Source organism: Colias croceus, chromosome 1 (genome assembly GCF_905220415.1).
Source record: "Colias croceus chromosome 1, ilColCroc2.1".
Taxonomy (NCBI): domain Eukaryota; kingdom Metazoa; phylum Arthropoda; class Insecta; order Lepidoptera; family Pieridae; genus Colias; species Colias croceus.
In genome coordinates, this window is record NC_059537.1 from 9,825,410 (window position 1) to 9,842,395 (window position 16,986).

Below are 16,986 nucleotides of genomic sequence, written 5' to 3' on the forward strand. Positions count from 1 at the left end.
GATTCTAAACAGGTAAATGCAGGAGTATTGAGGAATATTGTAAATAACGTAAATATACACTTGCCTGTGAAATTCTATGCCAGAATTTGGTGTCCAAACACTTCTGCAATTTTGCACAATACAATGCATTCTTTATATTCGGAAAATATTCATTAAATAAGCAACAATATTAACTTAAATATTCGAAGCGACGCAATTTTTTTGACACACATGCCATATTGACAAAGTGAGAGTTGCTACAATTTTATTATGGTGACTACCCATAATCAGGGAGTATCGCTTTTTAATAATTGGTTCAGATACTTAGTTTATTTAGCATAAATAATAATTGTCTCATCCAACAATGCTTCTGAATGACGTTGTTGGCAATTTATCAACAAACTCATGTACAAAAACTAACCTTTTGCACAGAATATTACAGCATACATAGTAGCCTTGGGAAAACTTCGTATTAACAATGGCAATACCAAGTTAGGTGTGAAAGTGATAAAAAACATGAACTGGGCAATATTTTCTTGTTACACGTCAATGTTCATACCGAAATCTCCAGTGTATTAGATATAAGCTTCTTGCAGATCACTGATCACAGGATCATAGAGGAAGGATGTATAACTGAGACACAGGATAAACAATAAAGATAAAGGTTATGTACCTACGTGGTTACCTACCGGTTAAATATGTAGATAAATACCTAGTTAATTCACCATTAAACAATAAACTCTTTGAGTTAATTGCTCCGAGGCCTTAAACCGTTTGTTTTCTGTTGGTTTTCTGAAATTTGAATTATTCGAATTCGTAATAATTCGGTTACGAATGCGTTGCGAACTTGCGAAGTTGTGAATTCTTTTAGTTTTGTTTCACTCGATTGTTATTTAATATGTTCTGTTTTGATAGCAACCTGTTGTTTGGGTTCTTTTAATTATTCAAGTTAAGTTTTGATTAGTACCTAGTTGAGTTTGTTGTTAATTTTAAAATGGCTTCTAGGAGGAAGGTGTATTGTGTTTTTGGATGTAGTGAAATGGGTAAGTTTTCTCAAAATTATTTATTTATAATGAACTGATGCTACCAGTACCTACGTATATTGTTTGTTTTGGTCATGGCCGCAGAACATCTTTGTTTGCATAACCATATATCACTATTTTACAAAAAATTATAAAAATTTTAAATATTTGAGTATTATATATTTAATAATACTTAAGTATATTTAAATATATAAAAATAATTAAATATGGAGATCACTTAACATTTATTGCGTATTTCTATACTGTAAAGGTTGTTTTTTTATGTATTCACAGGAGCATATATGCATCGTTTCCCTCACCCTACAAGACGACCGGAGTTGTTTACTACCTGGATGTCAATTGTAGGTGAACGACTAAAAGATCTTGAGCCTGACAAGATCTATAGAAACAAGAGAGTCTGTGATTACCATTTCAAGCCTGAGCACAAAGTTTCATGTCACCGATTACTAAATTTGTCTGTTCCATCAATTAACTTGAATGGTGAGTTTGAATATTACTGCTAATACTTTATTTATCAAATTAATCATTCTCTTAGGTAGAATTATTATATATAACACACACTATTTTTAATTAGGGAACTTATTTCTGCTGGTAAAACACTACTAAGCTTTTAGTAACAGAGTTCTCAGTGATAGACTAACTAGCTTAATGAGCACCAGTCAATGCTCTACCACTATTCTTTAGTTTCTTCAACCAGTTTTCATTCCAAAAAAGCTCAACTGCAAGCTTATTGAAAAAAAAAAGATACATTCTATAATTTTATCTTTCTTAATTTTTGACTTTGCTACTTATAATAATTACAGGTATATTTCCTTCTGTGAGTACAGCGGTTAACATGGAACATAACTATTCTCAGCCAAGGATGTGGCCTTGTGAGACAAGGGCAAATGAAGATATTGATGTCCCATTAAATCAACAATTTTTAGATAAAGGTATAATAATTATTGTTTACTTTCCACCCGCAGCTTCGCCCGCGCAGTCAAAGAAAAAAGCCCGCATAGTTCCCGTTCCCGTGGGTTTTCCAGGATAAAACCTATCCTATTTCCCGGGGTAAAAAGTAACCTTTGTCCTTTATGGGTATCAAAATATCTCTATACCAAATTTCATGCAAATTGGTTCAGTAGTTAAGGCGTGATTGAGTAACAGACAGACAGACAGTGTTACTTTCTTATTTATAATATTAGTTTGCTCTTTTTACCTAAATGGGCAGAAGCAATTATGTAATGGGGTGTTAATTATGGTATCATATCAAAATATAAGATACTTAAAATCTCATTCAAAATAAATTCCATACTTGTATTAATGAAGTGAAATAATAATGAACCCTTTTAATATAAGCATGATACTTTTTTGTGTGTGTTTTTTTACACTTATTCTTTTAACCTTTTCAAGGACTCCAAAATCAACTGGAACCTGGAATAAGCAACCAGCCTTCGACGTCCCAGAAGGCCATAAAAGGTGACACATTGTGCAAATGTTATTAATTTGTGAAATTTGGAAATGTTCTTTTTTGATTAAGGGCTGGTTTTTCATACCTCCGATAATTTTTTTTAAGACAACTTAATTTATGACAGTTTACAAAAGTAATGTTTAACGGCATGTTATGGATAAAATGGCGTCAATTGACACAATTTTATTTTTTATATTTATCTGGAGAGTGATAAATTGGTCCTAAGATACATCCAATTTGGGGGGTTATATGTTCAACATTTGTATTTATCTACAGTAAAGTGAGATAGGCACAGATCTAGATCTGTGGGGATAGGCAATAAACGGTGGCAGATGACAGACGTCGCGCTCTCTTGCTTTTGGACCGTCGGATCGGATGGACGTTCACCATTTTGCTTAGAAATATTTGTTAGGTAACATTTAACATTAAATTTTTATTGTTCTTTGGAAGTATTTTGTTTAAAAAAATAAGAAATAATCGTCTAAAAGCCTAATTACAGAAGTGGGATACCACCCGCATCTGTGTTGGTTCTCTAGACTGTTAGGGGAATTGTTTAAAAAAAAATTTTAGTGAAATCTTTTGAACTTGTGTTAGTTTATCGTATTGTCTAAAGAGGGTGGTAGCAAATCTCGAAAACGTGGACGTTCTTCTGATCCGGGTATGTTTGACTGCGTTGGAGGATAATTCTATGGGCCGCAATATAGGTGCAGCTAGCGCGGCATGCCAGGCCACGCCCTTGCGCTCGCACACGCCGCCGCGGCCGCCGCCACCGCAATTGCTTAGATTATCGAGTGACTCATCCAATACGGTGGCCGCCAGCGAAGCGACGCGCGCTGACCTGTTGGCGCCTAGCGAGACGTCGGCTACGGGGAGCGTGCCTGCATCGTTGCCGTCGAGCGCTGACGCCGTGTTGAGTGAAGTGTTGGATAAAATTACAACAATCAATGCTGTAAACCCGGTGAGATCCAACCATATTTGTATTTCTAGTTTTGACCCTGCTTTAAATGATTTTAATGTTTGGTGTGAGGAAGTGGATCATTTGTGCCGTATTAATCGTTGGGACGATCGCGAGTGCTTGGCACGTATAGGTAATTGCTTAAAGGGTGATGCACGTGTCTGGCTTAGTGAATGGTCTACTAATGAGCGTTCGTGGTCTATTTTTAAACGTGATTTCCAATCGTTGTGCCCGCGTAGAATAGATAGTGCTAACATCCTATTCGAAGTTATGAAGACAGATTCCGATCGTTATCCTACATATGCTGAGTATGCTAGAAGTTCACTGTTGCGATTACGCGTTGTCAAGGGTTTGAGTGAAGAATTAATAAGTGCAATAATTATTCGCGGTATAACCGACCCGCAGATTCGTGCGGCCGCTACGAACGCTAACTTGTTACCCTGTGACTTAGTTGGATTTTTGTCGATTTATATTAAACCGGCTCAGACCCCCGTTCGTAATAAACATATTGAGCCTCTAAAGTCTTTCGCGAAAAAGAGAACATTATAGTACATTATCTAAATGTTTTAAGTAAATGTAATGGTTTCGGTCACAAACAAAACGAATGCCCCAAACGCGTCAGATTAAATAATACGTTTGATAGAAATGAGTCATCGGGGTCGGTCATGTCGGTGCATGGGCTTAATACTAAGTGCTTAGTGTTTGGCACCGACTTCAAACCTATTTAATAAATAGCACATAAAAATAATATGTAGTAATTAATAATATCAAATCTTTTTTATTTCTTACTTTTCCGTTTTTGAAGTCGGTTGTTTTTAACGCAGTTATTTTTATTTAATACTTTTTAGTGTATTTTTCAACACGAATCAAACGAGCCCAAACTCGATAAAGTTGAGTCAATATATTACTGAGTTCCTATGGCCACCTTCCGATTCCATCATCAGATCAGCTCCATGTCATGATAATGTTTCATCGCTATCCAATTTACATTCGTATACAAAATTTCAGCTCAATCGGTTACCGGGAAGTGAATCAAAGTTACTTGCTACATTGAAATTAAGTCATCGAGTACAGACAAAAATGCTCATAAAATAAAAACTACTAGGCCTAGCCGAATAAAATTTTTATGGGACCAATTCGACACCATTCCGCATCGAACAAAAAAAGAATCACGTAAATCGGTTCAGAAACCTCGGAGTAATCGGTGTACATACATAAAAAAAAAAAAAAAAAAAAAAATACCGGCCGAATTGATAACCTCCTCCTTTTTTTTGAAGTCGGTTAATGAGTCATCGGGGTCAGTTTCTAATCGAGTTACGAGTAAAGTTACGAGTCGTGGGACAAATCGCTACTCCATTTGATACCGTGCATACAGATGTTTTAGGTCCCCTTCCCGACTCGAACGGTTATAAGTTCGTTATCTTGATTGTAGACGCGTTTTCAAAGTATTGTTTACTGTATCCAATTTTTCGACAAGATGCAAATGAGTTAAAGCGTGTTTTCGAGAACGCCATATCATTATTTGGCATTCCTCGATTAGCTGTAGCGGATCGAGGTAGAATGTATGAGAATTGAGAGCACTTCGTTTACTAGTTTGTTTAGAGACCAATTCTGTGAAATACCTACATTTTATAACTGCAGAAATGCATCAACGTAATGGGCAGGTTGAGCGGTATTGCCGCACAGTTATGAATATGATTCGCGTAGAAACGAACTATCGTCAGGAAAGTTGGTCCGCTATTCTTTGGAAACTACAGCTCAACCTGAACATTACGAAACAAAAATCGACTGAATGTTCACCTTTAAATTTGTTAATTGGCAGCGATGGTGTTACGCCTGTCATCCGATCCGTGGTCCGCGACATTGCATCGGAAGCCACCAGTCCGAACCGAGAATCATTGCGAGAACTTGCTCGACAGCGCGCTAGTGAGCTGCTTGAAGACAACCATAAAGGTTACAAGCTTCCTCCTAAGTATTGTTTCATTTGTAAAATTCATCTTTAATAAAGATTTTATTTTCTTTATAGGTCGCACAAAATATTGGGATGAATACTTAGTAAAACAACATAAAAAGTCCCAAATTGAACATAAAAAATTGAAGTTAAAGAAAACTATGGCTAAAGAGAGAAGTTTTAAAGCACGTCTTGCCAATGCTGAAAAATTAGTTGCTGGTCAGGCATTCCATAAAGTCACAGCAAAAATGTCAGAAGCTGGAAAAAATTTTACTGGACTACAATTTAAACAAGCTCTGAAAAAACCTTAAGGAAGACGTTATACCACTGAAGAAAAAGTGTTGGCCTTGACTTTATATTTTAAAAGAAGCCCTAAATTATACACACTTATGTACAATTAATATTTTACACTGCCATCTTCAAAATCATTCCGAAACCTGCTGGCTCTAATAAAAATGTCTCCAGGGATTAATAAAATCATTTTTGACAAATTAAAAGACTCTGTCAGAGGAATGAATGAGGATGACCGCCTATGCACACTCATCTTTGATTAGATGTCGCTCACACCGAACATCCAATATGATGCAGCAAATGATCAACTGCAAGGCTTCATAAGTCATAGTAGCAAAATGAAAATCGCTAATCATGTTTTAGTGTTTATTGATCAAGGGCATCAAAATGAACTATAAACAACCAGTTGCTTACTTTTTTACCCAAAGGCCCAAAGCCTGCAGAAGTTAGAATTAAAAAATATTATCAAAGATGTGGTCAGGCATGTGCACTCAACAGGCTTAAAAATATTGTGTTTGGTCTGTGACCAAGGAGCCACTAATGTCAGTGAATTAAGTAGCTTAGTACAGGATACAAAGGATAAATATTTAAGAAATGGAAAAGAATGGCGTTATGATATGTATGAATGTGATTCAAAACAAATAATTCCATTATTTGATGTGCCACATTTAATTAAAGGATTAAGAAATAATCTTTTAACAAAAGACATGCAGTACATCGATTTTGAGGATGGGAATAAAAAAAAAAGTGATAAAATGCACACTTCCAGATGTTATATGAAGCAGACAAAAGTTATGGAGAGCTAAGGTACTTAAGTTTTTGCAGTCTAATTTAAACTCTTTTTATAAAATACATTTAGATTTTCCTTTTATCATAGATACTGGAATTGTATGTATAATAATTATCACCTTTTTTACTTTTCAGGTATCTTCACAAAATCACTGAAGAGCATATACTGCCAGAAAAAAAAAGAGTCAAAATGGCTACACAAATATTCAGCCATAGTGTGGCGGTTGCTATAAAACACTTAACAGACAGAAAAAATTTACCAGATGAGTGCCGGCAACTTATACCAGTAGTTATACGGGAAGCTTTAATATAATTAATGGAAAAATTTATAGAGGTGGAGTGAAAAAAAATTCACCCCTCCGTAAGTTATGGCAAGACAGTATAAGATTTTTAAAAAATGGTAAATATATGGTTAACAAAAAAGACGGTAACAAAATACGCATTGTTGAATCATCTGCGCCATCTATAACTAATTTTATAAAGACAATCGAGGGTATGCAACAATTATGGAAAATATTAAGCAACAAGTATTCTTTTGACTCCATGCTAACAAGGAACTTCAATCAGGACCCTATTGAAAATTTCTTCGGAAATATAAGAAGTTCAAGCGTAAGAAATACATCTCCAAACTGTAGGGCATGTGAAAGTGCCTTTAAAACAATTTTACTTAATAATCTCATGTTATAAACGCGAATTGCGAAGAAGATTTTAATAAGTGCCTACAAAATTTAGACTTTTTTTTTAATAAAGGAAAAAGATAGTTTGGAGAGAAATCCTAGCAAGAAAATAAACACGCATGAAATTGAAATAGAAGAAAATTTTTACAATGCTCTCTGCTCATTGAATGTTGATCATTCTTCAGATCATCAAGAACGCAGTTATGTATGTGGATGGGTTCTAAGAAAATGTTTGAGCAAAAAAATAAAAAAATGCAAATGTAGAAGTTCCTTGTTATCTAATAAGGAAGATATAGGTAATGAATACTTAAAAGCTAAAGAATTTAATATAAAAAAACAATGGCTTTGCTATCCTTCAAAAAAAAATTTCAAATACATTTAAGTAATGAACTTCAAGAGTTAATAGCAATGTATTTGAAAACGAATAAAAAAAAATAAAAATATAAAAGCACAACTTAAAATGTTTATTGATACTTTTATTGTATTTTCACATGATTGTGATACCCATGAAAATGATTTTAAACGTTATTTTATTGAAATCACAATAAATATACTTTTATATACTTAGCTGGTGCAGATCAATGAATCGTATTTTGTCAGGAAAATTAACATAATATTATGTAGAAAACGACGATCCTTTGAAGCAGTGTGTTCAAGCATATTATAATAAACACAAACATATCAAATAAAACAGCGGCAAGTTGCGCTAATGTAATGCATGTACCAAATACATACATAAATTATCTTAATCTTAATGAATAAACTCCCAATTAATTTAAAAGCGTTTTTCTTTGCCTGGCCCAATTATCTTTAGATTTTCAAATGTGTCAAGTGATTTGTTTTGTTGTTATCTTTTTTATCACCTGGAAATGTTTAGCTTAAAGTCCAGCTACCAATTTATTACGCAACTATATTTTTTTATACATATTACATATTATGCATTGTGTAATTTTGGATTGGGTTTACGCATACAATAGGCATGACGAAAGATTTTGAAATCCTCTTCCATAATGTGTGTATACGTTTACTATACAAGAAAAACCCTTATTTCGGTAATATACTTAAATTTAACGAAGATAAAAGCCATTTTTCAAAAAATATTTATCAACTGTGCCAAAACAGCTCGGAGGTGTCATGGCGTAAGCGTGACGTCACTCTTTAGTAAATACGTAATTATTTGTATGCATTGCGAAGAAAATTAAAAAATATTTATTTAATATGTGTTATAGAAACGAATTTATAAGTGGTGTGCAGTATTGCAGTGTGAATCCACATTAAAATAATGCTCAAAAATGTGTTAGTAATTATTTCAAGCGAGAAAATAATAAGAAATGATTGCATAAAGTTGGTGCGGAGAACCCCGAAACCACGTATTCGTGAATTCGCAATTATATTTCTGTTCTGAGTCGATAAAGCATACGTGAAACAATAGAAAATAAATAAAAATGCGTATTCTCAACATATTCATAACAACAAAATACATGTGACTGACGTGAGTTGTTTACTTAAGCGTGACGTCACGCGTGTTTTAGTCAAGATGGCCAACTGCAGAATTTCAATGTTTTATTTTATTGATAATCTCATTAATCTTAGTGTTTTTAAGATTTTTAAGTCACTATATTGAATTTATTTATTAAGTATACATTTTCCCTTAAAAACACTAATAGGATCATTTATGGATACTGTCGTCATGCCTATTGTGCAATTATTGTACGCGCCAGAACAGACAATAATACAGTTGTGATAAAGGTAACGCAATGTAAATTATTATCAGAATAGCTGTAGCGACGTAGCAATAATACCTATAGGCTATAGGTACCTATATAGATATACGTATAGGTATCTATAGCACTTTCAATGCACCCGCCATGCGCTTGGGGCGCTAGTGTTCATGGGTTTTCGTTTTATCACGCAAGATGGCTCGCTTTCCCTTATATATAGTTACTATACTCTTTGGTCTCCCGAGACTTGCAGGATACTTGAATCGCCTGTGCGTATCGTAATGGGAGAAGGACCTTATATCTGTGGGTTATGAGTTATGACATGCATAAAATTAGGGTGCCGCGGCCGCACCAGAAAACAGAGACAGACTAAAAAAATATTTAAAGGGGCTTCCATACAACAAACCCAAACAAACCTGATTTTTTGCTAGATGTGGCGATAACGACAACACACTATGTACCTACACGTATATGCTTCAAATATTCACACAATATATAGTTATATACCTATTCACTTTAAAATAATTATTAAGTGAAAATAAAACAAATATTTAAGGTATACACGTGATTTTTACACATTATTTATACCAAAAATAATGGTTTTAGTTTCTTTAGATAATAAATTCCTACAATAATATTGTGAATTGCGAAATAATATTAAAATTTAGCCAAGTTATTTCTGCTCTCAGGCCATGGCTTCCCCAAAAAATTCTCATAGGAATATCACCAGGATAAAGAACTCATTAAAAGGGGGCAAATAAGGTTTTTTTTTACATTTATTTTCAGTATATGGGTACAATATAAGGGGTAATAAAATAGCAAAATATATAACTGAAATTATTTATTAATAATTATACTTGACCAACGAAATAATAACTCTAATTGCATTATAGAAACAATAACACTTAAATAGGCTAATAATTGCTATAATATATTAGGTTCTACATAATGTTGGAATAAACTTAATCCTTATGTTCTTTATCCGCAGTTGTAACCGCATTAGATATATAATTACTAACGTCAGAAGCAAACTTAGCAGGGCCACCAAGCTGAACAGTTTCTGGTATAGACAATTCCTCATTTAGTTTCTTGGCTAAGAAATATATTTCAGCAAGAGCTATAACCAGTGCACACATGACACCAAGTAACAATCGGAATCCAAAATCTAAATTTCCAACCATCCATTCAACGCCTCGGAATCCAAAGAGAAATCCAGCAAATATTGAGAGTAAAAATTGACCGATGGCAATTAAGTGCCGGTTTAGCTGTTTCACTGAAAATAATTATAGAATTAGTGTAATGTTAAACATATTAGGTAGGAAAGTGATTGCAAAAAGTAAAGCTAGTCAGTATTTAATTTGATTATAAATCTACACTAATATTATAAAGAGGAAAACTTTGTTTGTTTGATTGTAATGAATAGGCTCATAAACTAGTGGAACGATTTTAAAAATTCTTTCACCATTCGAAAGCTACATTATCCACGAGTAATATAGGCTATATATTATCACGCTAAAACCAACAGGAGCGGAGCCACGCGGGTGAAACCGCGCGGCACAGCTAGTAAAATATAAAATCATAATTGAATTATTAGTGTGTCAGTGAATAACTCTTGATAGAATGGTTTCAACATTTATTCCTATGTTTAAAATGGAATTGTGTCATATAATCTTCAAAATAAAATACTCACTTTGATATGAAATACTATCTTCCGGAAATCTTATTCTTACATTATCAACACCTTTAGTCATTTTTCTATATTCACGAGCCTCTTGCTGCGCTCTCAATTTCACACACCTTGCTTCTAGATCAGGATTTCTTTTTAGAATTTGATTATCAGGCATTTTGATATCAGCACCTTCTAATAGCTCATGCAAATATGGAATATCTTCTCCCTTCTGCCTTTTACCTTTCATGTAAACATAAAGCCAGTCTAAGTCAGAAGTAATAAGGAATTTCTTATTTTCTTCTTTAAGTACTTCTTTCTCAGGCTTAACTTGGGACTCCTCCTTGTCACTAGCATCTTCAGAATCTTCAACATCATTGTCACCTTTTGAGTCCTTATTTGAATCTTCTACCATATTATCATCATTTTCCTTAGTTTTTAATTCAGATTCAGGACTATCTTCTTCTGGATTTAATTTACCCATGGCCTCTTTAACTTTTTTTAAATGTTCATAATCTTTGTCTGTTAGCTGAATAGTTGTTGTATCAACATTTTCAATGTAAGTAACGGTACATTTATTTTCATCATTAATTAAATGAACAATATTTGAAGGAACTTCTTTTGTCACAGGAATTGTTTTTAAAAAATTAACAAATGATTTAGTGGGATATATTCTGAGGTGTGTATCAACAAGAGAGCCCTTAAGATCCATGGCTTATTTATTAGTAATGTTAAGTTTATGATTTAAATCAGCGTATAAATCTCTTAGCTCTTCTTCTTTTTCTTCAAATGTATTATCAATTCGTTGACACTTAAAGTTCATATCATCAATGAACTGATCCCATTCTTTTTGTCGTTTTTCTTTATTTTCAAGTCGCTTTTTAGCACACTCCTAAAATGTTAAAATTGATTAAGTAGGTATATCACCTCAATAAAAAAGGAAAAATGTATCAATATTTTATGTAATAAACATGATTTATTATGTTTATATATTACCTGTTGTATTACAAGATACTCCTTTTCAACTTCCTCAGTCAGTGTTAAAGCTTGTTGTAACTTTTCACTAAGTACAGGCAAAGCTGCTTTTGAACTTCTTTGAATTTTATCCAATTGGGTATCTTTGATATCTGTTATATTTTCTAGAATATTGAAAAGATTTTCAACTTCTCTGTCACCACGTTTCTCCTAAAAACATTATATTTATTACAAAGACAAAACAATGAATTGATACAGGAAAATGTCATACAATAAATCAAAGACTTGACATTGAAATTTGTAAGTGAATATATTTTCCTTTCTCGTAATTACTGTAATATTGGAACAATTTGTTCGAGTTTGTGTAACTGTGTCATACCTCAAATTCTTTTAACATAAACTTTATCTCTCCATTTAGGAACGGCCTATGGTCGAATAATCGAGTCCAAATTTCTCCGATTTCTAGAATGTTAGAAAAAATAATCAGTGCTGAAACTATTACAGTTGGAAATCATATTTCTTAATGGAGTCTAATATTTTGATTTTAGGAAGAAATTCATTGAACGCTTTATGAAAAAATCTAAAATTATTGATAAACTTTACCTCGTGACAACTCCGTCATTATGTTTTTTGACAGGTACGTTTTGACATTAACAGCAATGTTGTCATTTCAGTGTTTGTGATTTCACATGTATAATTTATATTTTCCCCTTTTGGTTCGTTCATGTGGGGATAGCTGATGGATGGGAATCTACCCCCTTTGGATGCAGTTTTGTGTTTATATTACTCAATGCATTACACAACAAAGGAATATGATATAAGATCCTTCAAAATATTTATTAATACATATTTTATTATACTACGAGTTATTTACTGTTAAGATATACTCTAAGTACATGAAGTAATTAATGCATTTATTGGTGAATATAGATTACATAATTATTACAAAATCTTCAATTTAGCAGTTTTCAAAATTCGTAGAAAATCCCTAATATAAGCGAAGATGATTTTAACTGGTAAACTTAGTCATGTGCTTTTCACACACACAAGTACCATAGACATTAAATGTGTCATTTTGTTTTTGAAGGATTGATAATTCCAATAAAACAGCTCAATTGCTCACGCTAATTCATTCTTTCGTGTGTTTATGGTTTAAAATTATATTTTTGCTTAGGTGTATTGAAATGTGATTGAAATAGATTTTATTTTTCTTTAGATCTCAATTTAAATAAATGATTTAAAGTAAATATTATTAGAGGTCTAAACATATCAATTTTTACATCTATTGTAATATCAAATATGTATGTATGCCAAGCACCTTCTGAGCACATAGTGCCCTTACGCACTAGCGGTTAACCGCGGGGGCGGCTAACCGCGCGGTTAGCGGCTTTCCCATTTTAAATATGCAACCGCTTATGATTGTACGCACTAATCATAAAAGCGGTTGCATATTAAAATGGGAAAGCGGCTAACCTCGCGGTTAGCCGCCCCCGCGGTTAACCGCTAGTGCCGTAAGGGCACATAGGTACCTAATAAAACGAAAACGTTATGATCACGTTATGATTTATAGTATTATAATCCTGTAATATTTTGAATGTCCATTATTAATCCAAAAGCGCAACTCAGATTAAGATATTATAGGTAATAAATTATTAATCGTAACGTGATCGTATCAATATATTTTGATGTCTGGTATTTCATTCAATGTCAAGTCACAACTCGCAACTCACTATAAAATTATAAATCGTTCAATGATCAATCAGTTTGTTCGTTCCTGTTGTCGAGCGCGGGTGTGTTTGTTTGATATTTCAAATGCGAAATTGTTTTTAAAATCGCAAGTGCTTTGAATAAGTGTCCATAATGTGTTCAAATATTCTTGATTTTGAAAATGTTGAAAATTCTTTACTCTGATTGGAACGAATTTTGGTACGGATGTGTTTTACGTGACTAGGTTTGTGTGTAGTTTTCAACTGATTGTTCATTGTGGTCAACATGCCGGGTCTTATTGGCATTGGCGAATTTATCGAGGAAACAAGAGAGGATTATAATTCGCCCACAACTTCTACTTTTGTTTCCCGTATACCACAATGTCGACAAACCATCAACGCTTTGGAAGAGGTATGATATCCGCTTTAACATTTGAATATACGCATCAATATATTATCTTGTTTTAACTAAATATTTACGTATTTCTATACGAACTTTAACTAGTATAGTATCGTAGTGTAATACTATTAAGATCGGCTAACATTTGAATATTTTCCTGAGCTTACTCTTCCTCATAGCTATTCAAATAATATACCTAAAACGTTTAAATTATTATTTAATTACATCCTTGATAAACATACAGATATATAATATATGCAGCTTGTGTAGGCTAAATAAATTACTTTTCCTCCCTTTGTCAGAACATTTTAATTGTTTCTTTCAATTAATTTTAAATATATTTTATTACATACTGTTTCTAAACTAATATTATAATAAAATCTCATTCTAGTTTAATGAATTAATAATTAAAAGACATTTGTGTTTATTATTTATTATGTAAGAATTATCTAATAATATTACATTTTAATACAACAGTTTATATTAGGTACAGTTAAATCACATATTATTTTGTATTCAAAAGATGAATAATGTGTATTCATATGAATAAAATCATTAGAAATAATGCTACATAAGTAGTATATACATTTCTAGAAAAATATATCCTGTATTATCAGCATTCCTCCAGGTTACAATTTTGTTCTGTTTGCTATTTATTCTGCCTATACGTATTTATTTACTAGCTGCTCCGCGCGGTTTCACCCCCGTGACTCCACTTCTGTTGGTTGTAGCATGATGATATATAGCCTATAGCCTTCCTCCATAAATGAGCTATCTAACACCAAAAGAATTTTTCAAATCGGACCAGGAGTTCCCGAGAATAGCGTGTTCAAACAAACAGACTGACTCCTCAGTTTTATAATATTAGTATAGATTTTAATGTTTTAACTATGCTCAAATTCAAACAAACTCAAACAGTCACAAACATTAAATAAACAGGTAGTAAGGGTATCGTTAGGTAATAATACAAAAAACATATTAAAAAAATATACCTATTTAAACAAAATAAACAGTATTGTGTAAATAACTTTTATATTTTTAGGGACCATCCATTAAAAAAATAGGAAATATTAAAACAATTGCATGAGTCAATTCATCACATTTCTCAACAATATATTTCCATTAATTTTTCCTGACCTTTATAATAAAAATTTTAAACCTGTTTTGCAAAAAGTATTAACTAGTTTTGTTGAATATTTGAGAATTTGAACAAATTGTGCTACACAGTTAGATTGAAAAATATAATTTATAAAATACAGAATAATGATAAGACAATATGTATTGTAAAATTTAAGATCATGTGAAAGTATTGTGTTTATTTATAAGCAGCAATAACCTGACTTATGTCTTTTACTTTCTCTTTTTTATAAAATTATTTTCTCAACTCTTCAATGTTGAATATGACTCCAATGTAGCTTTTTAAACTCATATAATTCATCCTCTTATAGATTACTAAAATTTGAATTGACTGTTTTGACTGCAAATCATCTTATGTTCAACTGTGGAGACATATATGAAATTGTGGTCTGATAACGCACATGAACTATATGTATGTATAAAATAGATAAACCTATATGGTGAAACCCGTATTATAGGAGGCCCATGTCCCTGCAGTGGGAGTATGTATGGGCTGATGATGATGATGATATTGTGAAACTCCCAAATATACCTTTAATAATTTAATTTATTATGTTTAAAGTGTCGTAACAGAATACTCTAGAGTATTTTTTGTTGAATTTAAATGTTTATTGTAAAGAAAATGACTAGTTACTAAGTTATCCACAGCCTGATTCTGCATTTATTACATTATGACCTTAAACAATTCGATTGCTTGAAATAATTTAAATATTTAACGAAATTCAAATACATCGAGACCTACTCAATTGAGACCTACTCTTAGATACCTTTTTAAATAATAACAATCAACTTTTGCTCATAAAATTCTGCATGTTATATTCATGATTTTTACGAATTGAAGTACCTACCTAGCTGTATATTACAGCAGAAGTGATTAACTATTGCAACCTTGTGAATCTAGGTCTGTAAAAAACTAATCACCTCACCATCAGCAGGCTACATGTAAAAACTAAATACATGATAGTTAGTACTAAACTACATAAATAATTTAAAAATGTATTCTCATTAGTTAATATTTCTGAACATCATTAGTGCAAGTCGAAACTCGATAGTCAAGACTCGAGAGTTTACGCGCCTTTGTTTAGTCGAATGACTTGTACCGACTATCCTATTATGATGATGCTCGTAGGAATTTAATGGTACTTATCGACATGTGATACGTTCAGCTCGTACAAAGAGTGCAACCAGAATACTCGACATCGCCTCGGGTTACAAGGTCAACGGCTTTCGCTATCAAATTAATATATTCCGACATACTCGTTTATGTTGTGTTTTCATTTACTTTCCACTCGGTTTGATAAAACTCTTTGCTTTCGACCACTGCAACCTGTTATTTTGATGATAAATAATAATTGCTGGTGGCATCACAAAATAGCTCATACCTTTATGCACAGTGTGCATTTAATAGAATAGTAAAAAAAACATAACGTAATGTTAGTAAATAATATCCAATAATGAAGCGACTCTATATAACTAAATCAACTTAAAACGTAACAACAGTAAATACAACTTATCAAGCATAATATAAAAAATCTTCGCATGAGTCAAATGCCAAGATCAAGTGCGAATAAAAGTTCGGTAATTGCATTGAAATGAGTCATAGTCGTGAGAGGAGGACGATGTGTAACTCTTGTTCCTACACAGTTCAGTTACAAAACATTATTATTACGTACACAATACAAATAGTTTTTAATACAATATGCCATTAATAATAATGATAATTATGGTGATTATAATATTGTGTATTTGCGTTTATATCAGTAAACTGTGTCGTTAAATCTTGAGTAACCCATTGTTTTGTTTCGTGAAAAAACTTCCGCGTGTGCAGCATGTCAATTGTCATTGTTTATATTTTTTCTTGTAAATAATTGTGAGGAATGTAAACATAAATAGCATTTTATTAAAGGCTTCAAAAATATATCAGAATTAATTTAAAGACTCGATGATCTAATTTCGAGCTCTGAATATTTTTAATCGTCATTTCCTAGATATAAAATGCAAATTAAACAACGAATAACTCACTCAATATTGTATTAAGTACGCAATCTCTATTTTAAAATATTTTAACATGCATTCCTTTTAAATATCAGCTTTTATTTACTTAATGATCTAAGGCTTTTATATTTTCTTTTGCATTTTAATAATTGTCCACTACATCCTTTTCGTTACGGATAATAATATGTAGTAGTAAATCGGTTGCAATTGAAGTACAATTAGCTATTTCATGGTTAAACGCACACATACGT

At 32.4% G+C, this 16,986-nt stretch overlaps 4 protein-coding genes and 1 long non-coding RNA gene across 6 annotated transcripts in view; 3 read left to right on the forward strand and 2 right to left on the reverse strand.

Moving 5' to 3' along the window:
- The first annotated feature begins 663 nt into the window (after window positions 1-663).
- Window positions 664-4,085, forward strand: LOC123691836. Its single transcript, XM_045636419.1, has 5 exons — window positions 664-1,022; window positions 1,296-1,502; window positions 1,826-1,954; window positions 2,415-2,480; window positions 3,177-4,085. The coding sequence occupies exons 1-5, from the start codon at window positions 974-976 to the stop codon at window positions 3,974-3,976; spliced, it is 1,251 nt and encodes a 416-aa protein (XP_045492375.1). The 5' UTR covers window positions 664-973; the 3' UTR covers window positions 3,977-4,085.
- A 639-nt stretch (window positions 4,086-4,724) lies between these two features.
- On the forward strand, window positions 4,725-7,916 carry LOC123692358. The gene is made up of 3 exons (XR_006751526.1): window positions 4,725-5,380; window positions 5,454-6,476; window positions 6,594-7,916. It is a non-coding gene; the product is annotated as an uncharacterized LOC123692358 (long non-coding RNA).
- A 1,766-nt stretch (window positions 7,917-9,682) lies between these two features.
- LOC123691901 lies at window positions 9,683-11,234 on the reverse strand. Its single transcript, XM_045636488.1, has 2 exons — window positions 10,547-11,234; window positions 9,683-10,129 (listed from the first exon to the last, which is right to left on the reverse strand). Exons 1-2 carry the CDS (start codon window positions 11,232-11,234, stop codon window positions 9,819-9,821), a joined length of 999 nt encoding a protein of 332 aa, XP_045492444.1. The 3' UTR covers window positions 9,683-9,818.
- A 3-nt stretch (window positions 11,235-11,237) lies between these two features.
- Window positions 11,238-12,140, reverse strand: LOC123692218 (biogenesis of lysosome-related organelles complex 1 subunit 5). Its single transcript, XM_045636925.1, has 4 exons — window positions 12,101-12,140; window positions 11,877-11,959; window positions 11,519-11,707; window positions 11,238-11,414 (listed from the first exon to the last, which is right to left on the reverse strand). Exons 1-4 carry the CDS (start codon window positions 12,117-12,119, stop codon window positions 11,238-11,240), a joined length of 468 nt encoding a protein of 155 aa, XP_045492881.1. The 5' UTR covers window positions 12,120-12,140.
- Window positions 12,141-13,277: 1,137 nt separating this feature from the next.
- LOC123691466 (arfGAP with SH3 domain, ANK repeat and PH domain-containing protein) overlaps window positions 13,278-16,986 on the forward strand; it is a 41,611-nt gene continuing 37,902 nt past the window's right edge. For both annotated transcript variants that reach the window (XM_045635875.1, XM_045635882.1), the window contains exon 1: window positions 13,278-13,615. In XM_045635875.1, coding sequence (XP_045491831.1) covers window positions 13,490-13,615 — 126 coding nt within the window. In that variant the 5' untranslated portion in view covers window positions 13,278-13,489. The remainder of the gene's footprint in view (window positions 13,616-16,986) is intronic.